We start from the raw sequence: 27,928 nt of genomic DNA on the forward strand, positions 1-27,928 counted from the left end.
AGGCATTCACTGGCCTAGATCTGAGATGTCCTCTGTGAAAACGCATTAAGTCAATGCCCAGGAATAAAAGCCGCTGTTGACACGCCTGTAAACGTGGCCAGGGCTGAGGAGCCCAGCTTCCCGCTTGGTTTTCCTTGTTTTAGGAGGCAGTCGGGAACGTCATTTCCATAAGCCTCCTAGGCTTCCTTGTCTCCCAGCTTTCCCCAGCTAGCACCAAGGTTCCCAGATTGCTCTCGATGAACTTTTGTACAGGACCGAAATGATGCCATGATGCTGGAGATGACAATCAAAGGGCACCTGAGAAAGGAGCGTCTCACACCGGTTTGCAAACAGCGGAGCCGGGATAATTAAATTGCGCCCCAAAGCGTCGGGCCTGCCCAGGTCCTGGGTGGAGGGGTGTCTGCCTTCCTGCGCCTCCCAAGGGTGCGGGCTCCAGCCCCCGGTATCCCAGTCGCCCCCTAGGGGCCCTGGGTGGGGGCGGGGCGCGGGCGGGGGCTCCGCCCCGGGGCGGGGCGGGCGGCGGGGCGCGGCGGGCTCGCTCGGGGTCCCAGCGGGCCGGCACTCGGCGGCGGGGGCGCGATGGAGGCGCCGGCCGAGCTGCTGGCCGCGCTGCCCGCGCTGGCCACCGCGCTGGCGCTGCTGCTCGCCTGGCTGCTGGTGCGGCGCGGGGCGGCCGCGAGCCCGGGTCCCGCCGGCGCGGCTCCGGTGCCGGCAAGTCCCTGCGCCCCTGAGCCGGCGACCGCTCCCGGGGGACCAGGACAGCCCGAGGGCCCGGGGGAGCCCGCGGGGCTCGGGGAGCCCGTAGCAGCGCCGGCCGAGGCGGAGGAGCAGGCGGCGGAGGCGAGGCAGGTACGCACCGGGCGCGCCCGCGGGCGCCCTCCCCACCCCGGGGACCCAGGACCCTCGGTGGCTTGGGTCGGCCCTGTCGACCCTCAGAGCCAGGGAAGCGGGGCCGCGAGGCGCCAGGCCGGTCGCCCCCAGGAAGGGCAGAGCGGGCGGCCGGCAGGAAACCAGGGTCCTGGCGTGCCAAGTCCGCGGCTCTCCATCCTCCCCTGGAAGTAACGCGGGTGACGGGCCGACTGGAGTTTGTTTGCTCGTTTCTTCCCGTCCTCCGCCCCTGCTGCCGGGAACCGCCCCAGCCCCGGTCGAGGCTCCGCGCCGCGGCGCTCCCAGGCCTCCCACCGTGCTTGGAATTTCGCTGCACGGGTCCTCTCCCCGCTGCGCCCACCGGTGCCCACATCCACTTGCACGTGGCTTATTTCAAGGCCCGCAGTAGAAGTTGTCTTGATGTTGACAATTTAGTACTTTCGGAGGGTGAGGAGAAGAGCTACCTCTTTTTAGGCCCACTTGAAATCCAGATTCCAGAATCACTGTGGCGTTTTGTGAGGCCCATGGGACTGGACTCATCGTTGCAATCGTTTTTATTGTCATTTTCAGACTGCACGTTGACTCTGGCACGTCCCCTACCCCACCCCACAGGGTGCAGACAAGTCAGGCCTGTGTGGAGTGAAAGCTGCCAGAGGACCCTCCTGGGGGTCCCCAAACCGGCCCAGCATCTGGGCCACAGGCCCTGGCTAGTGTTGGCCACCAGCTCTCCCTGACCACCCTGTCTTGCCCCAGGATAACTTTCATCTTCCTACCCAGCAAGCCCTTGCTCTCTCAGATGCACCTCTTCAGGTTAGAAACCTACTTGCCCTGTCACCAGGATTTCACTGGGTGGCTGGCACAGGCCCCCACCACTGGTGTCCTGTGTGTGTGTGTGTATGTGTGTGTGTGTGTGTGTTTCCCGGTACTGGGCATTGAACCCGGAGGTGCTCTATCACTGAGCTGTGTAGCCCAGGTCTTTTTATTTTTTATTTTGAGACAGGGTCTCACTATATGGTCATGGTTGCTCAAACTTGGAATTCTCAGCCTCAGATGGGCTTGGGCCACCGGGCGAGCACCCCCAAGTCTAACTGTAACACTTTCCTCTTATTCCTGAGCTCCTTGCTTTGGAGGAGAGGAGACAGCCAGGGCGAAGGCTGCTCTAGTGCGTTGTCAGCAGGTCTGCGATGCCCACTCACTCTGTCCTTTGCTGGATACAGGGGTTTACACTGGAGAGAAGCAAAGGAGAGAGGAGGAGGCAGAGACAAGGCATTTCCCTCTAGTGCTGCAGACCCCCTCTGAGCAGGCGCTTTGCTTGACAAGTGGATGACTAATTGTGTCATTAGAATGGCTTCTCACCAGCCCTGGGGAAGGTGGAGTATGTCTAAGCTAAGCAGAGGCCATGCTGTTCTTGCAGGGGGAGCTTGCATACCTTACCCGGTTAATGGCAGGTGGGGCTTAGACATGCCTACGTGTTATATTTGTTCCCATGTTTGGGACTCCTGCCTTACTCCTGGTCTCATGGGACTATTCTCAGGACATCATTGGCTCTCCATCAGCCCTATTTGTGAATTGATCCTTTATCACCCAGCAGTAGGTTCCAGACTGAATGCCAAAATGTCCTTGGATGGTGCTCAGTCATTTCTGGATCCTCTGGGGTATGGTACTTCTTAACTTTCCACAGAGCGTTTGAGCTGTCAGCACATATGACATGTGTGGGTTCAATGATGTTGAAGTCGGGGTCCTCAGCTGGATGTGGTTGTGCAGGCCTGTGATCCCAGGCTGAGGCAGGAGGATCACAAGTTCAAGGGAAGCCTCAGCAACTTAGTGAGACCTTGTCTCAAATAAATAAAAAGAGGAGGGGTTGTAGCTTTGTGGTAGAAGGCCCTTGGCTTAGGCTCCAGTGCCATTAAAAAAAAAAAAGAAAGAAAGAAAGAGGGCTGGCGATATAGCTCAGAGGGTAGAGTGCTTGCCTCACAAGCTCACTGCCCTGGGTTCAATACCCAGCACCCCCCCCAAAAAAAAAGAGAGAGAGAGAGGGAAGGAAAGAAAGATAATTTGCCCCTTTCTGGGTGATGCACGCTCTCTGAGGTCCACAGACCCTCCTCAGCATATAGTATGAGGAGTTCATGTCCCCACAGACCCGATCCCAGTTGTCTTGAGGAAACCCACTCCGTGGGAGAACTCCCTAAGTCATTTTCCTCATTGGGAGGTCTGGCCCTCCCCTCTGGACTCAGGGCCCCAGCCCTTTCTGAGCTGGTCAGCTCCCCTCACCTCCAGCGCGAGGTCCTGGATCAGGGCTGGCACACACCTTTGTGTCCTCCCCACCCTTCCCAGGAGTGGGAAGAACTCAAGCGGCTACTTAGAAAGTGTCTCAAAATTGACTTGGGCACTTCCAAAGGTTTCCCATTCTGATGATCAGGAGCTTAGCAGATAGTTGGGAAGAAGGTCTCTGGGGGAAGTTACACGGGGGCAGGGGACGCGGGCAGCCTCCCTCAGGCTCCCTAAGTGAACCCAGAGAGAAGGGCTGGAGGAGCAGGGCACCCTACCTACTGCTGGCTCAGAAGCCACTGCCCAGGAAGGGAGAGGCAAGCTAAGCCCCGGCTCTCCCTCCTCCTTTCCCTCCCTCCCTCCCTCTTCATCTTCCATTAACCGCTTCCCTTCTAATCCAATCCTCTTCTTTCCCAGGAGGCCTGGGCAGCCTGGGGCAGCTGCTGCCTCTGACTCACAAAGCTGATTACTGAGAAGGCTCTGGAGCTCTGTGAAGCAGCCATCAGCTGCTGCAGCAGATCACTCAGGCAGCATCCCACGTGGCCGGGTACCCTCCATGGCCAAGGACCAAGTGGCGGGAAGGGGCCATTTATGGGCTGAGGCCCTGAGAGTGAGCTGAAGAAATGGAGATGAGATCAGCGCAGCCCAGGCCAGCAGCAGGGAGGTCCTCTCCTGTCCCCTCCCTTCCCTTCCCTTGCCCTCTGCAGAGCAGCCAGGGCAAGGAGTCCCAGGAGAGGGTGGAATCACATTATTAGAACCTCTTTGAATTTCTCTTACGGAGATAGTGTGTAGTGGGCAGTGCAGGACAATGACAAGAACATGACCCTATCAAGGACAAGAGCTGGTCTCTCCTAAGGCCAGAGAGTAGCAGGGTTTTGATGCTTCCATGTAGGTTGGGGTTTTAGAATTACCAGGAGGGCCTCCTACCTAAAGGAAGTAGGGATTCCAGCAGGGCTGTCTCTGTGTCCTAGGGTTCCCCAGCAGCGTCATGCACAGAGGGTCAAGCACCGATCCAGGGGCAGTAGCACTAAATGCTTTGTCTGTGCGAGAGCTCAGACATCTTGGCACTTGGGTTCTAGCTGTCCTCAAAAACAGAGTAGAAGCCAGGCATGGCATGTGTCTCTACTCCCAGCCACCTGGGAGGCTAAGGCAGGAGAGCCACTTGAGCCCAGGAGGTTGAGGCCAGCCTGGGCAAAACAGGGAGACTTTATCTCAAAAATAAATAAATAAAAAAAAAATAGGGGGCTTTTTCTTTCTTTCTTCTTTTTTTTTTTTTTTTTTTTTTTTTTTTTTTTTTTTTTTTGCGGTCCTGGGGATCAAAGCCTGGGCAGTGCATGTTAAGCAAACGCTGCACACTCAAGCCCCAGAGCAGGAACTTTGTATAAAGCAGCTTGCTTCTGTGCGGAAAGGGCAGGGAAAACTACAGGAGACTAAGAGCCGTGTGACCAGCGAGCTGGACAACGTGGTCCTGGAATGGATGCTGAACTGGGTGGGGGTGGGGAGCTAGGAAGGACACGTGGGAGGTGATGGAGACTTCTCTGCGTGCATGCTGCTGAGGAGGGAACCCAGGGCTTTGCTCTACCCCTGAGCTACACCCCCAGCCCCAAGACTTTTTGTTTTAAATGAACAATGTGTTAGATCATTTCATTGTGTCAATGCTGAATTTCTTGATTGTGATACCAGCATACAGTCTTGTAGAAAAATGTTCTTGTCCTTAGGACAAGAACCTGGGAGGCTAAGGCAGGAATCCTGAAATATTGAGGGACAACGGTCATGATTCAAATAGTTACATAAAGCCTGGGTTATATGGAGAAAGAGAGAGGAAAGATGGCGGAATTGGTGCATCAAGGTGAAGGGTATATGGGTGTTCATTACTGTATAGTTCTTTCAACTTTTCCGAAGGTTTGGAATTTTTCAAAATACAAATATGATATTGGAAAAACAAAACCCAATGGGGGGTTCCCAGGAAGGGCTCTGCTTTTCAGACACTGCAGTAGTGGTGGCCTGGTGGCTGCAGGGCCTCCAGCTGTCTGTCCTGGTCCTGTGGCTCTGCCTGATTTCCTCCTCTAAAGTTAGGTCCAGTGTCTCTTTTCCTAGCGGGGCTTTGACCACAAGGGTACCCTCCTGAAGCTGCATAGATTCTGTCCCTCCCAGAGTGGGCAGGGCAGGCCTCTTCCCCACCATCCACCCTGGCCTCCATGAGGCCAGTGTGATCTCACCTTGTTCTTTCCAACACACGGAATAGGGGCCAAGTAGCTATTTGGTAATTTGTTCCTGTCACTTTGGGGTCTTGTCTTCAGTCAACCTGGGCTGACGTAACACAGTACCATAGTCTGTCGCCGCACACAACAGCCATCTCTTTTTCACATCTCTGAAGGCTGGAAAATCCAAGATCCAGGTGTCAGCAGATTGGATCTTTGTCAAGGCATCTTACCTTGCAGGTATCACCCTCTTACTGTATCCTCACTGGCAGAGAGAAGGGGAAGACCTGGTGCCTCTCCCTGTTCCGAGGGGGGCCCCAATCCCCACCCCAGGGGCCCACTCATGACCTGTCTAATCTAATCACTTCCCAAAGTCCTCCCCCACACGCAAGAGGGGGTATGGCTTCAATGTACAAATTGGGAGGGGGGGCAGGTGCACAAACACGTATTCCTTAATAGGTCTAGTAATTGACTGAGGGAACGGGACTGGAAATAATCCAGCATTCATTAGTTAGGACATTCGATTCATTAGAAAAGTAATGTTTAATAAGTAAAGAAAATAAGATGTAACTGTGCCCGTGTACGTCAACTGAACAGACGGACAGGGGGCTGGAAACAGGGCTGCACATTTGGTAGCTAAAAAGGGTGTTTTTGTAAAGTTGTTTAAACTCATCATTTAATTGTTTTCCATATAAGAAAGAAGCCTGGGTGCTTTCCTGATAGCTCAACTTAGTTCTTTCAGAGAGAAGAATCTTGATGGCACACAGAAACCTCAGCTGGCAGAACTTTCTAGGGCTGGGGCTGGGGCTCAGTGGTGGAGCGCTCGTCTCACCTGTGTGAGGCACTGGGTTCCATCCTCAGCACCACCTATAAATGAATGAATAAAATAAAGTTCACCAACAACCAAAAACAACTATTTTTTAAAAATAAAAAAGAATTTTCTACCTCGTGAGAAATAGTAAAATTTTAAAGACTGTGTCTCAGGAAGGAAGCTGCCTTGCCGTGGAGGGTTAGAAATCCATCGCTGCTCAAGCCACGCTCAGAGACTTCTGAGACCCCAGCGGGGAGGATGAGACCACTGGGCCCTCAATGGGTGGGTTTCTGGGAAACTCCGGATCCCAGTGGTCAGAGCTTTATGAACCACCTGAGTCTGGGCGCACTGGGCTTGACACTCTCAAGGTCACACAGTGGACCATGAGGTGTAGACAAGGCTCAGGAGCCTCCTGGTATAGGCTGCTGGCTCTGAGCTATTTGCCAGCCTTCTCTCTCTCTCTCTCTCTCTCTCTCTCTCTCTCTCTCTCTCTCTCTCTCTCTCTCTCTGTGTGGCAGGGGAAGGGATCCTGGGGAGCGAACCTAGGGGTGCTCCACCACTGAGCCACACCCCCAGCTTTTTTTATTTCTTATTTTGAGACAGGGGCTCTCTCAGTTTCTGAGGCTGGCCTGGACTTACCATCCTCCTGCCTCAGCCTCCCATGTTGCTGGTATGGCAGGTGTGTGCCAGGGCACCTGGCTCCTCCTGGGCAGATTCTTAGTTGCCAAGGACCCAGAATTCGAGCTAAATCTCAAGACAAGAAAATACCCCAACCCAATGGTATCTATGGACAACCCCCAGCTCACCCCACTCTAGGTCAGACCACCCTTCTGAAGATTGAGACTCGGTGTCCTCTGGTTGCAGGCTCCACAAGCTATTTTAGCAACTGGCCACGAGTATCAGCATGTTCAAGGTTGGACACGGCCAAAACTGTTCAACCTGATTTTCCCCAACAAAATCCTCTCCTTCCCCAACCCCCTCGGGTCTGCCTCTGTGGATCCTTTAGTTCTTTCCCAGCCTCCACCTTCCCTCCACCCAAATGTGAAGACTGGCGCTCAACCTGGTAATCTCTGATAGGGCGGCTGGAGTGCAGACTGCTGCCCAAGGGCGCTTTTCTTGCTTCTTTTGTTGGGTAGGAAGCTTTCGATGTCCTCTAAATCCTCTTTGTAGGAGCGCTGCCAAAAACTGCAGATATGATGGGATTGAGTCTGGCAGGCCCTGATCATCCGAGCGGAGTTTGCTTGGGGCTGGTGGGTGTGCCTGTACTGGGAATCCAGGATGGATTCTGGTCTGGACTTCTGAATCCCCGGGGGTGAGAGGAACAGCCCATCCACGGCTCTTCGTCTTCTCTCCCTCCATTTCTGGCTCCCCACCCTCCCTGCTCCGTGAGTGGGTGCCTGGCACAGCGCTTCCCTTGCTCCTTGCCCCAGCTGGAAAAGCTCATGCGGGGACTGTCATCTGAAGGTCTGGCCCAGGAGCTGGCCGTTCATGGTGCCTTCCAGAACACACCGGTCACACCGCCTTCCTGATCCATAGGTGATTTCACCCCAAAGTCTCCAGCCCAGTCTCCTGGGGAGGGCCTCCTCCCCTGCCTTTCCACGTGTCTAATGAGCAGCTTCCTCTTTTCCATCTTGTGCCTCCCTTCCCACCCAGATCCCTCCTCTCATCCTGGCTTCCACTGTGGCTCTGTCCACTGCTCAGGTTAGGAGCCCTGGGTGTCCTGTCTTTTACCTCCCACCTGAGCACAGCTGTCCTCGCTGGATGCTGCTCTGGACCGAGGCTCCCCTGGGCTGTCTGATGCCCTCCTCCGAAGCTCCCTGCTGCCTGGCCACCTCTGCCCCACCCCAGAAACAACATCCCAGCTCCCTGCTTAAGGCCCTGCTTAGCTTCCCCTGCACACAGATTCTCACTCCCCTCTGCTGCCCCTCTCGCCTCTGCTGCCCAGGCATCTGCAGCCCGCCTCCTAGCGCTGAGCTTCCCAGGTCAGTGCCCACGTCCAGACCCTCGGGTGTCTACTGGCTCTGGCCCGGGTCTTCACACGAGTCCTCCTCACCTGGCACATCTCCATGTCCTTGGTGACGCAGGCAGACGGATGGTCACCCGCCTCCTCTTCCCTCGCTCTCCAGTGCAGTATCCTACTTGGCTTTCTTGGTAGCACTTAATCCAGGGTGAGGTCATCTTTATTTTGGTGCATATTGTCGGCTGCTGGGCAATGTCCGCTCCTGAGCACGAGCCTCACCCGCCAGTCACCACTGCATCCCAGGTACCCAGCACACAGAGGCACCTAGGAAGTTCTTGTTGAAGGAATAAGCATCACAAACCACAAAAAGAAACACAAGAAGCCATGGCTCCTTGTCTCCGCCCTGGGTGGCAGGAAGGAACCCTTCCTGCCCTCAGTCTAGCTGGACTCAGAGCCTGCCTGTGGTGCCTGCCCCAAAGAGGTGGCCTGAGTGTGTCAGGAACTCAGTGCTGCTGGAGTTCAGAGACTGGATGGTTCATCAAGGTATCAGCCACGTGAGATCAGTGGTTTTCTAACATTTTCTAAAGTGTCAAATGCCCTTTTCCTTCCTTAATCTTATAGAGAAGCTCCTTACGGAGAGCTAAAGGCCCTCCAGGTCATATCCTGTGACCTTGCTCCCCACCCCTAGGACCCTCAGGGCCCTCAGGTGTACTGCAAAGGACCCATCATGGCCCCAAGCCAAGGTCCAAAAAAGCAGCCTAAGCCTCGGCCCACTGGCCAGTCCCATGGCGCCCCCCATGGTGGAAGATGAGAATGCATCTCGGTAAGCCCCTGAAGGCCGACCTCCAAAAACCTGGTAGCAGAAGAAACTGGACACAGAATGTCGAAAGCCAGGGATCATGGAATTGAACACAGCAGTCAGTACAGGCAGGTGGCATGAGGCCGAAGAGCAGAAATTAAAAGGGAGACCCAGAACCTGCCGGGCAAGGGGGAGACTTGAGAAGTCAGCATGGAAAAGGGGAGTCAGGCTGGAATCAGCCTCCCCAACCACCGGGCAGTGCCAGAGATGCAGAGCCAGGCAGGGTTGAGAGGGGGCCAGTCTGGAGCACTTGTTAGTTCTGAAGGGAAGCTCTCTGTCCCCGGGAGGTGCCCATCCACCACAGAGAAGGGTTTGGAGAGTGAAGGCTGCCTGTCCTCCCCCTGGAGCTGTCATTTGGGGTGGGGTGGCTTTCCTGGAGCGTTTGGGGAGAGAATGGCAAGGACTCTGCCCCAGCTGCCCCTGCTCTTCACTGCAGAGCTGGCGCCAGCTCAGCTTCACGGTCCTGCAGAGGGTGCTCCCCCGATGAAGAGGACCAGCACCTGAAGGCGTAATGGGTTCCTTCTGGAAGGAGGGGAGTCGGGCCACCCTGGAGGCCACCATCCCATTGCCCCCCTTCCCATCCGCCTTGCCCATTCTCGGGGAGGGAAAGACACCCCTTCTAGAGTGGGGGCAGCCTCCCACTGCCGGGCCCACTGGGGCTTCGGTCCTTGGATCCTTCGGATCAGCCAGTCCCTTTGGTGCAGTCACAGGAGGCTGCTCTGGGGCTGCCCCAACAGATCCCATCTGCGGGACCCCAGCGCCATCTCCCCTGGCAGCACACAGACACACACCGTCTCAGTCTCATCTCTCTGTCTCTCCCACCCCATGTCCCTCCCTCCCTCTCTGCACTTCCGGGCTTCATGAGATCAGCCCAGGCAGCCATAAATGGCTACACGCTGCTGCACAGGAGTCTGGCGAGAAGCCTCCCAACGGGGCCCCAGAAGCCTGCCTGTCCCCTGTGCTGCCGTCTCGGCCCTTGGCCCCTGGGGAGTTTGTCTGGGGCTCCTGGCCACAGAGAGGCCATGGGAAGAACTTCTCTTTGCTTTGCCTCTCCTGCCTTCACTAGAGGAAAAAGCTGAATTGGAAAATTATTCCAGAACATAACAAGTTAAAACTTGCTCTCTGTTCACTAATACAATGCTGAGACTCTGGTCAATGCTGTGATTGGTGTCAGGTCAGCCAGGTCAGCTCTGGGGACCAGCCAGGTTGGTGTCAGCTGTCTGTCTTAATGGGGGCCACCAAGTCACAATTTTAGTGAAATTGATTTACTTTCACTAGAAGCATGGTGTGTTCATTTGCCAGGGCTCCTGCAGCAAAATACTCCAGACAGGTACTTGACAGGAGTGTCATTTCTCATAGCTCTGCAGCGTGGAAGTCCAAGTTCGAGGTGGGCCGCTGATTCCTCCTGAGGCCTCTGCTTGGCTTCCAGATGGCTCCTTCCTCTCCTGTTCACCCCCTCTCTCTCCCCCGTTTTCTCACATGGTCTTTTGTCTGCACATTCCTTGTATCTCTGCGTCCAGATTCCCTCCTATAAAGACAGCATCCTGGACCAGGGACCCCTAGGGGCCTTATTCCATCACCTTGTTACAGGTCTTGTTTCTGAATGCATCCTTCAGTGTCTCAGGGGGTTGTCAGGGCCTGGCACATACTAAAATCGGCAGATACTCAAGTCCCTTATCTCAAATGGCATAGTGTGGTGGTTTCTGCCACGTTCTGCATGGATGACAAAGGGTTAACTTCCAGAGGACAACGTTGGCTATAAATCAATCGATTACCCATAAACTTACCTAATCACAAAACAGCCAATATGCTTTTCAAATGGGAGGGGGTGTGATGGGTCTGGCCATACCAGATCTGGCCTCTAACAAGAAGGAGTAGTCCAACTCTATTTTATAGTCACACAGGTAAAGGGGCCAGATGGGAGGGGCTTCCTCTGTGATGGACAGGAGGGGGTGGAGTCAGGGCAGCCATTTGCTCACGGAAGCTATCATAGAACCAGACAGGGAACGGCTCCCACACAGTGCCACATACTCCCCCGGCGATCTGGGACAGTCCTCCATGGCTGCCAGTTCCTAGGAGTCAGGCCTCAGTGTCCCATGGCTCAGCCCGTCTGATTCTGCTAGGTAAGGAAGGCTCCCCACAGACCAGTGTCCACATGTGTCCTGCACACCTCCTCCCTCTGCTTTAAGTCGTCTGTAGATTACTCGTTTATTTTCTTGGTACCAGAGATTGAACCCAGAGGTGCTTGACCACTGAGCCACAACCCCAGCCCTTTTATTTTTTATTTTGAGACAGGGTCTTGCCAAGTTGCTTGGGGCCATGTTAATTTGCTGAAGCTGGCTTTGAACTTGGCCATCCTCCTGCCTCAGTCTTCCAGATTGCTGCGATTACATGCATGTGCCATCACACCCAGCGCAGAGATTGCTTTTTTAAAAGTTGTTTTTATTTTAGCAATTAACAAATTCATTTTCTTGCAGTACTGGGGATTGAATCCAGGGTTGTTCCACCACTGAGCTACATCCCCGCTGTTTAAAAAAATTTTTTTATTGTGAAACAGGGTCTAACTAAGTTGCCAAGGCTGGCCTTGAACTTGTGATCCTCCTGCCTCAGCCTCTGGAGTGGCTGGGATTACAGGCATGAGCCTCTGTACCTGGCTCTGGATGATTTATAATCCCTAATGCAATGTAAATGTTGTATAAATAGTTGTTACACTTATTATTTAGTGAATAACAACAAGGAGGAAAAGTCCGTATGTGTCCAATACAAGCACAATTTTTCCCCAAATATTTTTGATCCACAGTTGGGCAAATTGGTGGATGGGGCCCTGCAGCTGTCGAGGCCTGCTGTGCTGTGGGGCTGCGGTGCTTGGGATGAGGCTTCGACGTTCGCATGGGGGTGAGGTGGGACACGGTTCAACCCGCGAGACACGGGCACCATGCAGCAGCCTTAGGGCGCTGAGGAGAAATCAACTGTTGGGAGCTGGCAGACAGGCCCACCTGTGACCCCAGGTACTCAGAAGTGGGAGTCCAGGGGTTTAAAGCCAGTCTGGGCAACATAGCAAGACCCCATCTCAAAAATAAAAAATAAGAATAAAAACCAGTGGCCTCCTGAGAGATTCCCAGTTAGCACCTGAACAGCTGCTCCCTCCTGTTTCCTCGAAGGCCCCAGAGTGAACTGCTCTGCTGGGATCCTGCTGCCTCCAGGAGACTCCTGTGCCTCAGGCCGGGAGGCCGGGACTGTTCCTGCTGCAGCGTCCCGCCCTGATCATCAGGCATGGAGCTGAAGGCTGGGCAGCCTCAGGTCTCAGCCCCAGCTTGGGAGCCTCTTCCGAGTTCTTCCGGCCCTCCTCTTGCCCTACCCGTGCACGGCACCCAATGCCGCTCTCCTCTGCTTCTCCAGTTGTAAAGCTCTCGAGGGCTCCTGGCTTCCTGAAGAGAGAAACCGGAACCCTTTCCTGTGCCACCTTAGATCTCCAGTACTGTCCCCCATTTCTGACCATTTCATGCCACACACCTTCCCTGCAGTCCTGCCAGGCTCATGGAGTAGCTGGGACAGGCCTGGTGCGCTGGGCATGATGCCTGTGCCTGGGCCAGAATGTCCTTCCCACGGCAGCTGCCAGCAGCCCTGTCTCGGGCCCTGCGCAGAGTGCCGCCCTCGGAGACCATACTTGACCCATCAAGCCCCTTTCTTCAGGCCCCAGTGTTGCCCGATGCCTCTCAGAGCTCTGAAAACAGTCTGTGAGGCTGAACGTGCCCTGGGGCTTCTGTAAGGAAGGAGAGTTGCCCTCCTCAGGAAGTGCTCTTTGGGCGTTCCTCAGATGGTACCGTCCAGCCCTCTGTCCCCTTCACGTCACACACAGCTCACAGCTCCGAACAGCACTGGCCCCAGGCTACCGTGCCCTCTTCCTGAGGGGTCTCCATGCTGTCCCAACTGCACTGCTTCTGAACCTCCACTTCTTTTCTGCAGCTGTCAGTCTTCTATTTTTCTGTGTGGACCTATTTTTTTTATGAAGTAAGGGCCAAATGCAATAAAGAGGGGTGTTTTGCTTTGTAAAAAGAATAACGGGGGACTGGGGATGTAGCCCAGTGGTAGCGCACATGCTTAGCATGCCTGGGGCCCGGGATTCCATCCCCAGCACCGCACACACACACACACACACACACACACACACACGCAGGAATCTATTATCGCCTCTGTGTTCTCTAAAAGCCCACAGGCTACCCAGGTAAATGCCAGGCGCCCTCCTGTGGGGCTCCAGGGTGCACCATTTGCTGACCATTCGTCGCTGCAGGGCCCTTGATTGTGGTGGAGCTGATTACCCTGCAGGCAGCAGCCCGGGCCCTCCGGGGTCACCAGTCCCTCAGCCCTGGGCCTGCTCGCCCTGGGCTGCAGCCATGTTTTCACATGCCTTTCCCACGGGACCAGAGCGCCCTAAGGACAGGGCTGTGCTCATCCTTTACTGTTTTTCTGTTCATCTCTGTGTCCCTGGCACATAATGGGAGAATTGGCCTCCTCTTTACTCCCCATCTGGGGCTTAATTCTGGGGCCCTCTCCCGACTAGGGTGATGTCCGCCTGTCATTAAAGAAGGCGTCCAGGGAAAAGAGGGCGGCTGCCTTTCTCTTGCTCACCCAGCACTTCACAGCGCTCGGCCTGTGACCAGCCGCTTCTCCAACTGTCCTGGTGCCCAGCGGGCGTCCTGCAGTGAAACTCTTGACACTACCTACGCGGAGTTAGGGCAGACCCTGCAGGGGGGGACTCAGACTGTGAGACCGCCCCGCTTCAAGATGCCAGTCGCAAGGTTACAAGTAGTGGGGTCCCCGGGTGACCCACACTTCCTCCAACTTGGCTATAAATTGGGGCATCCCAAGACCCTCCTTGGATTGGGTCATTTGCTAAGACAGCGCACAGCCTCTGGGAAACACCTGGTGTTTATGGGTTTATTTTAAAGGGTACAGTAACAAATAGCCAGGAGGCACTGAGGGCGAGGTCCCCAAGGGGGCTGAGCACAGCAGCTCTGTCCCTGTGGAGTGAGGGTGTGCCTTCCTCCCACTGTGGACATGCCCGAGCCCAGAGCTCTCTGGAGGTTGGGGACTATGCCCTCCTCACTGGCCCAGCCCATGGCTAGCTCGCCTCGTCTAAGGATGGGCGCCGGCCGAGGGCTCCGCGTGCTTCTCGGTGGCTCGGTCTTCCTGGAGACCAGCCCCATCCAGGGGCCACCAGGAGCTGACTTGGGAGGGCAGAAGGTTCTCCTCTGTCCACGGGGCTCCAGGGGGTGTAGGCTTTGCATCGGGAGCTGAGGTCAAAGACCAAACATCAGGACAAGGCTCCTTCTGTCTCCGAGAAGATGGGTACGAGTTTTGGAGTGCTGTGGCAGGAACGGGGCAGAGACCAAATCTTATTACGTTACCGTCATACTCCTGCCCCGCTCTGATGGAAAAGATACATACATTTTAAAAAACAGCCCCAGTCTCGCTGTTCAAAGACCCCATTAGCCTTGTTAAAATACATGGAGTAACTCATGCATGTGATTAGAAAATTCAAATCATTCTGAAATGTAAAGGTTGGAAGGGAAGCTGCCCTCCCCAGCTCCGCTCCCTGCGGTGGCTGCTGTTTCCAGCGGCTTCCCCTCTGCACTTAGGAGCAGGAGCACCCTGACACACGCCCAGAGGGCTGCTGGCCCCGGTCCCTGGCGCCCTATTCTTGTGGCATGCCGTTAACGCAGGGCCTGCGTGCTCTGTAAGACATGGAACCGTTGTGTTTGGGGACCAGGTTCACCAAACTCATCCATTCAGCTAGAAGGCGTTGAACTCAATGGGTGGACTCTTGCGGTCTCCAGCTGTGGCTTGTTCTGCCTGGCACAGCGTCACTGGATAGAAGTGCAGTCGGGGGGACTGACTCTTAGAAGTGAGGTGCTGCATGGGGAGGGGGTTCCTATTCCTGGCCCCTGGAGAGGCCTGTCTGCCCATCCCCAGTTGCAAAGACACTCACTTTGCAAACTTCGGGAGGCGTTTGGACAGCCTGGACACGACCGTCCTTAACTGTGCCCTGGGCGCGTCCTGGCTCCACTTAGGTCACCCTGGGGCCCTGTGCACGCTGCTGAGTGGGAGGAGCCAGCACCCCCAGGCGGGCGCTCTCTCGCCAGGCCTGGCCTGACCTTCACGCTGGGCAGCTCGCTTCTGTCTCTCCTCTCAGACCAGCACTGTTTCCACACTCACCTGCAGGGCTCCCAGGTCCCTCCCGCCCCCCAGCCCCTGGCATGTCCCTCTCATCCTCCAGCATTCCTGCAGGTTGAAGTCACCCTTCCTTCCACAGAGGCCATCCGGGTACATGCCTCCTGCCTTCTGTGTGTGGGAGAGACCTGAGCTGAGGAGGTGGAGCTCCAGTTGGGAAAGTGGACATGGAGATGGTCAGGGATGGAAAATGGCCTAGAGGGAGGGCCTGAGATTCCCCTGCATCCATGCTGAGGCCCTGGCCCTGACAGCCTGGCCAGCTTTGCTCCTGTGCCTCTGGTTTGCTCACTACAGTGAGGGATGGAAGTCCCAGATCCCCTCAGCAAAATGGCCTCCAAATGACCAGACAAGCACTGCCTGGGGAAGGTCAAGGTCAAGGTCAAGGGCACGAGATGCACAGGTTAAAGGAGCACTGTTCCTGGGCTCAGAGTCCCTCTTCACCTTGACCCACCAAGTGTTTGCTCTGTCACAGTCTCCACCTGCCAGAGGACCCTGGCTGCAGGACAGGTGCTACTGCTAGACCTGGTCACACTGGACCTTAGAGCCCCTCCCCCATCTTCTGTCCACTCACTGCCCGCCTATTTCCCACGGTGGTCCTCTGACCCCGTCCACCCATTCACACATCTCTTGATGTGGGCCAGGGCTCAGCTTGCTCCTGTAGAGTATTTACATGAAAGTCCCCAAGAGCTGACCACTGCCCGCTCTCTGCCCGTGGCGCTGACCCCTGCCTTTGTCTTGCAGGAAGAGGAGCAAGACTCGGACAGTGAGAAGGACCCGCCCCCAGCAGGGCCTGAGGACGAGGACGGTGAGTGGGACTCCCTCTGCTGCAGTCTCTGCCCCCCTGGAGGGAGCAGTTAGGTCCGAGCCTTGCTGGGGGTACCAGAGCCAGAGGTGTGAGGGGAGGGGTTGCCTGGAATGGTGGCCTGGCCAAGCCCTGCTCACCCGCCACCTCCCTGGCCTTTTCCGTCTATAAAAGGAACCTTTCTAGTTACAGGAGGCCCTGTTGCAAGGACTCTGGATTCACTGGCTTCTCTGTCCTGCCCTGCCTCCTGCTAGGTTTTTGTTATAGCCCTGGGGATTGAACCCAGGGGGCTGTACCACTGAGCCACTCCCCAGCCCTTTTTATTATTTGAGACAATTTGATAAATTGCTTAGAGCATTGCTAAGTTGCTGAGGCTGGCCCCTAACTTTCAATCCTCCTACCTCAGCCTCCAGAACCCCTGGGATTACAGGTGTGCGCCACCGTACCCGGCTAACTCTGGGTTGCTTTTTTGTTTTGTTGTTTTGTTTTGTTTTTGTGGTCCTGGGGATGGAACCCAGGACCTCACATGGCCCGCCAAGCCTCTACCACTGAGCCGCACCCCTCCCCTCTTGAGAGCAGGCTCAGCCTTTCCCCTTTCTCTCCAAATGTCTCTGACCCATTTTATCAAGACAGAAGCCACTCGCAGGCCACTTTTCTCTAGAAGGCAGGCACAGGAGGGGACACCTGGCCCCTGGCTGGAGCTCACTGACCCCACAGCCATGCCATTCCAGGAGGCTCAGAAAGGGAAGAGGAAGTGACTGAGAACAGAGGAAACTGACCCTGAGGTTCCAACGTGCCATGGACAGACAGGCAGAACCGAGCCTGAGGCCCCTGCTGATCCGTCCCATGGCATTTTTCTAAAAGAGGCTGGCACACAGAAGGAAGGCCAGCCCTGTAACGCCTGCACAGAGGCAGCAGCAGCACCAGAGGCTTGTGACTCTGTAACTTTTCTGTGTTTGGAATATTTTATGATTTCTAAACCGCAAAACTAGCTGTGCCTTTACGCTGGCTACTGGTGAGAGCCTTGGAAAGAGGGGGTTCAGGAATGCCATAGCTGAGGTGCGGGGCGTAGTGAGCAACTGGCAGTGGGGGGACCTCTGCCCGGGCCAGGGAGGGCCTCTGTCGGGGTCACTGGTTCTCCTGCATCATCTCCAATTAAGGACTCACTGCAACCGTGGCTCTCCACGTGGTGCCAGGCTCCTCTTAGTGACTTGGGGACATAGGCCCCTGAGTGCGGACAGCTGGAGGCCTGGCAGACCACCCACTCTTCCCGAGGTGGCTCTCGTTCCTCACACAAACCCCACCATGGGTCTGTCCCCGAGCCCTCTCTCCTTATCTGAGCTGCTGTCCCTGGACAGCCCCTGCCCCCAGGGCTTCCTGCCATCTCTAATGAAGCAGAGGGAGGGAAGGTGGACGGACCCAGCTGTCAGAAGGAAGCACGAGTGGACCCCCAGCCTCTCTGCAGCCAGCAGCTCAGCCTCTCAGGCTAATTGATTAGTGTCGGCAAAGTGACTTTCCTAAGCAACCCAGGAATTCAGGTAGCCTGGAAGAGGAAGCCACCCCCTCCCCGGGCCTTTCACGTTGAACCCACTGGTCTTGCGGAATCAGGTGCATCTGTGTATGGCTTGGTCCCTTCTTGTGATCAAGTTAGTGCCTTTCAAGCCAGTGGTTCTGCCTGGCTAAGAAAATGGAGCTCATCAGACCTGCCCCACAGCTCCCCAGAGGAGCGCCGGCTGGTGGCTGCCTCGTGTTTCATTTTTCTAAAACAGCGACACAGGACCCTATGTGAGAGTCGCCCTGTTTGCTTCAGCTGCCTCTTCTGGGCTCACACTGAGGGTCGGTGGCAAGTTGCACCTGTGGCTGCAGCTGCTGTCACAAGGGCTGCAGGACATTCGGGCTTTGGGGGATAACCAGGGACTCAGGCCCCTTCTCCTTCAGGATGATCACAGCTGCTCTAAGCAGTGGCTCAGGGTGGCTCCCAGGTCCCTGGCTCATCTGTCCAAACTCTGGACTCAAGAAGCTCCTGATTCCAGGGACCAGGGCAGGATAGGGCTTGGACGCCCTGCACGTTCCATGGGCAAGCAAAGCCCGAGAGAGCCAGCTGATGGGCCAAGGAAGGCCTGCCCTCTCTGCTCGGTCCGCAGGGCTCCCCTGACAGCTGGCCCCAGCCCACACCACCTCCCTGCCTCTCCCACCACGTCCTCCCACCCCCTCGCTCCTGCCTTCAGATCCTCCAGGCAGACTCAGCCTGCTGGGGCCGTCCCACCACACACCCCAGCTCCTCTCCCAGCCTCCTATTTTTAGCCCTCCCCATGGTCGATTTCCAGTTCAAGCAGCCCTCCCCACCTCCGCTGTCCTCTGCAGAGCATTTGGGACCAACTGCAAATTGTGTCTTTTTTTTTTTTCTCGCTAAGTTGCTGAGGCTGGCTTTGAACTCGCAACCCTCCTGCCTCAGCCTCCCAAGCGCTGTATCCCTGGCACCTACAGTTGTGCTCCCTGAGTATTCGTGGACTGAGTGAAGAGCAGAGTAATCCTGTACACATGTAGCGGCTGCTCCCCAAGGAAAGCTCCAGCCCGGCAGCTGGCTGGGGAGGGTCCCACAGGAGCCCCCTGCTCTCTCCTCCTGTGCCAGCGTTTGATGCATAGGCCCTGGACCTGCCTGCATCCAGAACGTTCTTCCTCTCTCCTCAGAAGGAGCCCTAATCCAAGAGCCTTCTCCCCATGAGCCCACATCAACCTATCTGATGACATTGACTGCCACCACTCAAAGAGACAACGGTGACCTGGCTTGTCTTGCTGGGACAGATGAGGAGCCTCCTGATGTTGGAGGGACACACTTCTAGAATAGCAGCTGGGAAAGGAAGGGTCTGCGGCTGTCCCCACCCAGCCGTCCATGTGTTAATGGAGCTAGGCCTGAGGCCTGGGGGGACACATAGCTTCTCTCCACTCGCTTGCACTCGCTCACCCTCGAAGTCTCTGACCCCTGTTCACTCCAGGTCACATGTCCTTAATCCAGCCCCCTGGGCTCTCCTCAGGCCTGGATGGCTGCCCATCTTTTTAGGCAGCTGTGGTGGCTGCTCTCAGGAACGGGCATACCCACTGTGCCCTTCCAGACATGCCTGCTTCCAGCCGCTGTGACCGACCCTGCGTCACCACCACTGTGACCAGTTGTGTTTCCAGATTTCTAATAACTGTGGGGGAGGGATGGGAGAATGTGCTCGGCTGACCTGATGCTCCCAAGCCCAGCGCGGCAGGTCCCTGGGGCCGAGGGGGGCTGCCTGGCAGCAGTGGCTGGGCTGGGAGGTGAGGTGGGGGAAGAGCCTTGCCGATGGTGGCTTGCGGGAACTGTTGGCCAGAGAGGGGCAGACACAGCTGGGAGGAGATGCCACCCAGGGGCTGGAGCCACAGGTGAGGAGGGCAGTTTGTCTTTGACTCTTCTGTCTTCATGTGTCCCCACTTCCAGGGCAAGATGTCAGGATTCCATGGAGGCCTGAGATGGGCTTAGGTGTGGGTGCTGGGGCCAGAGGACAGTGTTGCAGAGTGTCCACCCTGAGACTGGGCTGGATGGGGCTTGTGGTCTGTCCCTCTGCAACAGGGCTTCTCTGACCGAGGTGTTGCTTTTCACACTAATAAAGGAAAAGAAACACTGGGTTTTGGGGCTCCCCTCACCCTTTGCCACGGCTCTCACCCACTCCCCCTCATCCCCACAGGAGAGACGTTCTCCTTTAAGTACAGCCCTGGGCAGCTGAGAGGAAACCAATATAAGAAGATGATGACCAAAGAAGAGCTGGAGGAGGAGCAGAGGTAGGCATGGGCCCCGCATGCACGTGGACTTGCCCTGGGGTGGCTCCCGTGGGAGCTGAGGGGCGTGGCCTCCTCCAGCCACGCCCTCCCTGGCCACGCCCCCGAGGAGCCCCTCCCCGCTCCGTCTGGGGTTCTTTCCTGGCCTGGTAGTTTTCAGCCTGGGTGGGAAGGTGGGGACTGGAGCCAGTTGGCTGCTTGCATTGTCCCCCACACATTAAAGAACAAATGAGACGCCAGGGAAGCGTCCAGAGCAGGCCCGGCTGCTCCCTCACCTAGAGTCCAGGACAAAACCAGTTCATCACCGGGACGCGATTTGGGCGGCAGCCGCGCCTCCCTGCTCTGCCCCGCTGAGGCGAGGCAGCGGGGCCGCGTTTCTGGATTGGGCTGCCTGCACCCCCACCAGCCGGACACCCTGCCACGCGCTGTGCTTCCCTCAACATTCCCCTGCACTGCATCCTGCCAGGGTGGCGGAGGAGCGCGGGAAGCACCGGGACAGGGCGTTGGCCGCGGGAGGGAGCGGGCTTCACAGCTGGCCGGCCTCCACTGGCACACCACGCGCACGCCGCAGCCTGGGGGCTGGACAGGCTCAGGCCCTCTTGCATCCGCACTCTGGCTGCTCCTGGGCCCCGGCATCCCCCAGCCTCAGATCTGCCCTCCCACGAGTCCGTCCTCCCTCCAGGGCTGGCTTCAGCGGGAAGGCCCCCCCGCTGGGAGCAGAGGGCCTGGCAGGGTAGGCCCAGGTGGGAGGGAGAGCCGCCGCGGAGCCCCCCACTCCTCCTTGGGCACTGAGGACGCTGCCTCTTGACCCGGTTGCTGCCTTTATATTTCAGGATTGAGCTGACCTCTGACCTCACTTCCCTGTAGCAAGTTCCCTAGGTCCTGAGCCACAAACATTCTTGCAAATCCTTTTGGTAAGGAGAATGACTTCCTAGACTAGGTGCCTCCCTATACTACTGATGTGTCCCCAACAACACTGACTGGTCTGAGCCCCCTCCCCGCTGCCTCGTAACTGAAATGCCTTCCTGTCCCCCGAGTTCTCCTCTTGTCCTGCCGAGCAACTGCAGGCACAGAAGGCCTCTTTCCCAGGGCTAATTAAGTCCCTGGAGGACCAGGGGCCAGCTGGTTGGGGGTCCCAGTGCCCCACCCCAGGCTGAGATCTTGGTGGCTGTGGGATGCGGTGTCATGCTTCTGGCTGACCCTGTGGCTGGTTGGACATGCACAGGTTTGTCTGTGCTCCTCAAGGCCGGGGCTGCAGACCACAGCCAGGGCCACAGGGGGCCACTGCCAGTTGACATAAGCCCAGTGGACTCAGCTGTGTCCACACCTTTTCTGTGGCCTGCGGCTGTTTTGGAACTCTCCTCCACAGAGGTGAGAAATCAGTGGCCTACGACCCCTGAAGGAGCGTGTGGCCCAGGAGGAGAGGGCTCTGTGGATGCAATAGAGACAAAGCCACAGCTGTATCCTGTCTGCTGAGGTCGATGCACGATGGGGACATTGACCAGTGAGTGGGCACAGGCCTCAGGCAGGGCCAGGCTGCCACGGCCACCGTGTTCAGAGCTGGGGCCTCATCTCTGGGAGACTCATCTCTGAATTATTTTCAAAGAGAGCAGACTCCCCATTTCCCAACAGGGCCTTCCCGCTGGGTCTGTGGGGACAGACCTCCAGACCCACATTCCGGTCTCAACTGTTCTGTGGGTTGGACACTGTGCCAACGAGCGACTCTTGGGCTGCGGGAGGGTTCCTGGCTCCTCCTCTGCACACTGCAGCCGTCATGTCACTTAGGGCTAGGGCTGAGAAGGGCTGGCAGAGGAGTTCAGGTCCATTCCCTTACCGCCCCGCCCAGCATGCTCCCTGCAGCTGAGTGCCTGAGACATCTGCTTGTTCCCTCCTGCCCCTGCATGTGGTTCCAGTGTGGAGCTGCCCGGGCCCCCTCGGGGCCTCACGGCTTCAGCTCCTCACGTGGTGATGCTTGGGGTTGCAGAGGCTGGTCAGCTTGGCTCAGTCTTCTCATCTTCAGCACGATACCTTCCAAGGGGGTGAGGGGGTCTGGTGGCCACTAGGCAGTCCTGGGGCCAGCTGAGTCCAGGGAACTGCCCTGGAATTGTCCTAGGAAATAGAACACTCATGCTGTCGTCACACTGCTGAAACCAAAGCTGGCGAGCAGGATGCTCTTCTCGCCTGCCAAATTCTTCCTACCAGACTCTCTGCCTTCTTCTGATTATGTTCCGGGCACTCAGGGTGCCCAGTAGAGGGGCCAGCTGGTTAACAGGTGAATGCTGCAGGTCCCTGAGTTCAGTTGCACCAGCTCGGCTGCCATGTCTCACCTGGAGCCCAAATCTGTAGTGGGTCCTGGCGTTCCCCAGAAGGCCTGCTCCCAGGATTGCAGGACCTGGCAAAGAGGAAGGGGAGGGGAGCAGGCCGCCCCAGGAGAGTTCCCCCCAGCTTGCTTGGGCATCCGCGCCCTTGAAACTGCTCACAGATAGACTCCCTTCACCCAAGGGCCAGCGAGTGGAGAGGTTTATAAATCCAGAGTGGCTGTTGCTTAACACCCTGCTGTCCTTTCTGGGCTGCTCGTCTTCAGTCCCCTCTGGGTGGGAGGTACACATGCTCTCCTGGCTTTGGCTCTGCCTCTGGGGGTGTTCCTTGGTTCCCGCTGCAGCTTCCCTGGGAGGTGCCACCTTCAGCTCAGAGTGCGACTGGGAAGGCTGGCTTGCAGGCTGGTGACAGCTCCCCAGGGCAAGAGCCCCCCCCTGCCTCCCCCCCCCCCCCCCCCCCGCCCCCAGAGCTAGTAAAGCGCAAGTCTTGGCTGGCTTCATGACTTGGCAGGAAAGAGACAATACACCGTTGGTGCCTCCCCGGTTTTTCCCATCTGCTGGTCCCAGAGGAGAGGTGGAACCCAGCTCGGAGCCAGGGTGGACAGATAGGCCCAAGACCCCATGCGCCTGCATTTGAAAGTCTGCAGGACTGTCCTGACTCTTCTGGAAATGGACGTGACTCTAGAGGAGGGGTTTTGTGTGACATAATGGGAATGGGGGGAGGTGGTGGAGCAACCACACCTGGGACTGTGGTTCTTGTGCCTGGCGCATCTGGGAGACCAGAGGACAGACCTGAATTCAAGAGCCAATTTCAAGCTCTCACTTGTGCATCTCGCTGGAGCTGCACAGACTCTGGTCACCAGGAGAGGGCACCAAAGACACAAAATCAGATCCCTCGTGGGTGCTCTGCAAACTCATTTCCAAGTGGCCCCGCTGGGGAAGCACTCCGCACGGCAAAACGCAGCCAGTGGACATCACAAGTGACCTAGGTGATAGGAACATGCTCAGCTTAACCATAGAAAGGTCAGCAAGCTACTTTCCAGGCCTTGCAGAGGCTGAATGTGGCCCTGCCAGCTCTGGCCACCTTGCAGAGACTATCTTGCTGCAACTGATGAGACACAAACTGCCAGGCGTTTGAGCAACCAGCGTCTAACATGCCCTCTGCAATTCCAAACATTCTCCTTCCTCGTCCGCCTGTTCCCCTTTCCTGTCCCCTGGTACTTGTAAGATGGAAAGAGTAAAATGCATTATCTTTTCTCCCTATTTCTCTTTACAGAACTGAAGAATAATGAAGTTGTCCTTAGCCTCCTCCTGAAGGCTTTTCTTTTGGCATCTTAAAACCTTGAGAGATAAAAATGAAAACCCCCACAAAGAAGCCCATGTAGGCTCCTAGGGTCACTTGCCTACAATTCTACTGAGATATTTAGACCCCCCCAACCAGGAACCCCTTTGGCAAATAGCAGGATCCTTTGGAATTCCTTGGGTTCTGCCCTGTTTGGAGAAGTTCATCTCGATGGTGGTCACTTTGCTGAGCTAAAGGGTTTAAGATATTGAGCTCATGCCTTAGATTTGGTTTCTTTCTTGCCGCCCAAGTTTACTCTCTATATACCCTTTACACTTGAGATACCACCAATTTCAACAGCTCCAACATTTCTAAAGCAGAGTACAATTTATCCCAGCCCTCCTCCTTTTGCCCGTGTTGAAGCCAAACCCCAAAAGACTTTGAATAATGACAGAGAGATGTGGCCCAGCTCACCTGTGTTCCCTGGCCCACCGTGCCCTTTCCCTCGGGGCCCACGTCCCTCCTGCTCTCAGACTGACTTAGTTGCTGGGGGAAAGAGACGCCATGTGGCTCACCGGGCCGCAGAGAGCCAGGCACTGGCTTCCCACTGCCCTGCTCTTTCAGCTGGAGGAGGCCTGGGTCCAGCCCTCTGGTCACTAAGAGGCCTTTTCACTGATGTTGGTACCAGCTCAGCAGAATCTCCACTAGTGCTTTGGCAGAAGCAATAATAACCGTGTTAGTGTAAAATAGATTTCTGGACTATGCCTTTTCTTAGAAGTTTTCAGATAGAACTTCTCCAGAAAATCAGATCAGTCCCAAGTTAGTTTCTTAGAATTTTATATTTGACAATATTTATACTATGCCAAGTGAATTTGCAGTCCTTGGATTTGTTGGCTAAGACATTTTACGGAAACACTTTCCATGTGATGGGAGGCCAGGAACGTCCAGCCCCTGCTCCGGGTATGCACTGCTGGTGGCCCCCCCTGGCCTGCTACCTTAGGTGCAGGACAGTGACAGAGCTACAGCCCCAGTCGGTGCCTTCGGCACAGAGCCACTGACTGAGCAAGATGCCTCACATGTTGCTAACGGGCAGCAGCAGTGTCCCTGTCCAAGCCAGGGCCTTACTGATACACAGTAGCGACACCTCCACGCAGGTGTTCCTAGGTAGCACCCGAAGTCCACCCGACAGCCTGGTTCTCTGTACTCAGCCCTCGACCAGCCCAATAAACTTTGAGGATATGATCTTGGTTACTGTGTGTTTTTTCAGTTTGCTTTGTTTAAAAATCATAATCTACATAATTTCTTTGGAACTGGTTAAACTCTTATTTTGAAGACTTTTACCCTGTTAAAAACGCAACAGTCACAGCCACCAAAGCCACGTGAGGTTGACGCGTGTCAGTTGGGGGGAGATGTCCACACATACATCTGACTGATGTGTCCAGGCTGCTCTGCGCCTCCCTCCCTGTCAGTCCCTGGCACCTCCTTCTTTGTGCAGAGGGTGCTGGACTCCATATCATAGGCCCCTTCTTCCCAGAACTGACTATAGACGTAACTTTTCCAGACAAAAGAGGCTGGGAATTGGGACCTTGGTCGTCTGGCTTCTAAATGCCACTGTAGACAGAAAACCAACTGCTGGCTCAGTGGAAGAGGCGGGGCCGAGGAGGGCGGGGTTATGGCAGAAGGAGTACTGTGTAAAGCGTAAGGCCAGGTGTAGAGACCACCCTGCAGGCAGCGTGGGGGATGCTGGTGGCCCGGAGTCTTGCTGAAGCCTGCGTTCTGGTGGACCCAGATGTACTGTCCCAGATGGGACTGTAGCAAAGCCACTCCCAGGTGGGGCTGGGAAGTCCAAGCCTGCACTATGGTTTACGTCCTCTTAAGGTGCCAGGCCATTGGTGTGGCAGGCAGGAACAGCAGAAGCAAGAAACTGGAACAGACAGAACCAGGCTGCAGTGGCCAGCCATGCTGACAAGCAAGGGCACCAGAACTGAACAAGAGCCATGCCCCTCCCGGGCTCCTGCCGAGTCTCACCCGCCTCATGTTTGCCGTGGGAGTTGCCCTGAGCTGGTCAGAGCCTCAGGTAGATAACAGCATGGCCTGCAACCACAGAACCCACATTGGGCAAACACTGAGGCTAATCTTCACCTGCGTCCTTTCCTGGGAAGAGGGGCAGGGCCGCTGCAGGCCATAGGGCATCTTTGTGCAAAGTAGAAAAGGGAGGTCATAAAAAAAAAAAAAAAAAAAAAAGAACGAGAAGAAAAGGCAGCTCTCCCCCTGGGCAGGGAAATCTGAGGGACGGATGCCAGCTGCCCTTGCCCCTGCCACACCCTCTCGCCTGCACATCTGCATGTGCCCCCTTCCCAGCCAGCCGTTCTTCCTTCACTGTCACCCTCACCCCTCTGAACCCAGGCTCTTCCTCCTTGCCTCACTGTGAGCTGCGCGGCCACCAATAAACTGAAGACCCCAGGAAGGGCTGGGGCCGTAGCTCAGAGGCAGAACGTCTGCCTAGCAGGTGTGCGGCACTGGGCTCGATCCTTAGTGCCCATAAAAATGTGCAAGTAAAGGCATGCTGTCCCCACAATCACACACACACACACAGACGACAGGGAAGTTGAGGACGGTGAACCTAAATGGCATTTGGGGCCCCGGACTCTGCAGCAAGCCTGAGACAGAACGCCCAGGTGAGCAGGCCAGAGCGAGGCAGCGCCCACATTGTCAGAGGGGTTCGTTTTATTTTTGTTTCTGAAGAAGCAAAGGCAGCAGCACATGGGGAGGACAGCCCACCCCACCCACGCGCCCAGCGGCCTGTCTCCCCTGGGTTGGAAGCATCTTTTTCCTCTTGTTCTTTCTTCTCGACAGAGTTCAGAAGGAGCAGCTGGCTGCCATCTTCAAGCTCATGAAGGACAACAAGGAGACGTTTGGCGAGATGTCCGACGGTGACCTGCAGGAGCAGCTCCGTCTCTACGACATGTAGCCTGCGCTGGCCCGTCTGCAGGCCGAGACGGCGTGTGCCCAGCGTCCCGGCCTCTCCCCGACCCACGGCCCAGGCACAGGCTACTTCCAGGCTTCCGCAGGCTTCACGTCATCTCGCCAACGCAGATGTGTAGTGCTGCAGGTTGGCTCCTTGCCGTCTGTGTGTCATTTTAGAGGAATCCACCTTGTTTTCTTCCAAGGAGGAAACCCCTGGCCCCCATGGCTTCTGCTTGCTGGTGAGGTTCCTGCTGTCACTTGGGCAGTCCTCCCAGACAGTCCAACCTCCCATGCAGACTCAGGCCAGTGGTCCAGGAGCGCTGACCCCAAGGCTCCAACCCGACCCCCAGCACATGGTGTGGAGAGAATTCAGAGGTGCTGTGGGGAAGGTCGTAGCAGTTCCTGCTGCTGGTGTGTCTAGTCTAACAACACTACAGCCTCATTGTACCTTAGAAGGATTTCTGGAAGTTTCTATCATGGTAGTCAGGCAGCAGGGGCAACTAATTCAAAGACTCAGCTTTCACCCTGGGATCCTGGATGAGACGGTGGTGTTGGACTTAATACCCTCTAAGGGTTTCTCTCACTGAAGCAGAGTCATCTTACTTTAAATATACTTAGTTAAGATGCGAGAACCTATGATACAGCGAGAACTATACAAGACACTGCAGATAGAAGAAATAAAGTATGCAACGTGGGGCTGCAGATGTGGCTCCGTGGTGGAGCACGTGCCCAGCACGAGTGAGGCCCTGGGTCAAAGCCCCAGCACTGCAAAAACAAAAAAAGGCAACATGACTCCCCCCTTCCAGGAAGTGACGGCTTTAGAGAAGACAGGCCTCTGTGCAGAGCAAGAGAACCTCATCAGGCAGCAGCTGGAAAAACGCCAAGTGATCCTGGGACGCCAGAGGGGGGCGCTCTCCCCGGAGAAGTGAACTAGATGGAGTAGCGGTGGCTGCTTAGCACCCAGAGGTCCTGCTTCTCGCCGCTCTGGAGCCAAGTGAGTTTGGAGGGCATGACAAGGAGCCGGCCTAAAGCTCTCAGAGTTTTTATTTGCTAAAATAAAACTGAACTAGCACACTAAGTTAAAGAAGCTGTGGCGTTTTTACACACCCAACTCAGTAGCCCGGGGAGGAGGGTTAACTTTCCTTTTCTCGCACGCTGGGCATTCTTCAGGAACCTTCTCCCGCTTGTACTTCCCTTTGCTTCTATGTGGATGGTATGTGCTCCGTGCCTCCTGTGATGTCCAAACACTGATGCTCCTTTTCAGTCATCTTCATGTTGTCATTAATGCTTTTTTCCTTTTAAAAACGTATTCTTACCTGCTTCTGTGAGTGCTTTCTACGATTTGGGAATCGTCTGCTCCCTCCCTCTGGTTCCCTTCCATGAATGCAGTTCCCAGCAGGGGGAGGCTCTTTCCTAAGGCTGTGCTGCAGAACCCAAATGCTGTTGCTCTGCTGCCCTGTCTTCCTTTCCTCTTCTCATTCTTGGGCCTTTCTTTCTTTTTTATTTATTTTAGTTGTAGATGGACAAAATATCTTTATTTTACTCATTTACATTTTTCTAT

General features: G+C 56.0%; 1 protein-coding gene across 1 annotated transcript; it reads left to right on the plus strand.

Moving 5' to 3' along the window:
* The first annotated feature begins 533 nt into the window (after positions 1-533).
* Mxra7 (matrix remodeling associated 7) lies at positions 534-27,626 on the plus strand. Its single transcript, XM_047546854.1, has 4 exons — positions 534-849; positions 15,939-16,002; positions 19,710-19,803; positions 26,257-27,626. Exons 1-4 carry the CDS (start codon positions 580-582, stop codon positions 26,369-26,371), a joined length of 543 nt encoding a protein of 180 aa, XP_047402810.1. The 5' UTR covers positions 534-579; the 3' UTR covers positions 26,372-27,626.
* The last annotated feature ends 302 nt before the right edge of the window (positions 27,627-27,928 follow it).

Source organism: Sciurus carolinensis, chromosome 3 (genome assembly GCF_902686445.1).
Source record: "Sciurus carolinensis chromosome 3, mSciCar1.2, whole genome shotgun sequence".
Taxonomy (NCBI): domain Eukaryota; kingdom Metazoa; phylum Chordata; class Mammalia; order Rodentia; family Sciuridae; genus Sciurus; species Sciurus carolinensis.

Excerpts from the sequence above, each read along its gene's own strand:
- Mxra7 (XM_047546854.1), top strand. The coding sequence starts at position 580 with ATGGAGGCGCCGGCCGAGCTGCTGGCCGCGCTGCCCGCGCTGGCCACC. Across the intron at positions 16,003-19,709 it reads AGGGCCTGAGGACGAGGACG|GAGAGACGTTCTCCTTTAAG; the intron begins GTGAGTGGGACT and ends TCATCCCCACAG. Across the intron at positions 19,804-26,256 it reads GAGCTGGAGGAGGAGCAGAG|AGTTCAGAAGGAGCAGCTGG; the intron begins GTAGGCATGGGC and ends TCTTCTCGACAG.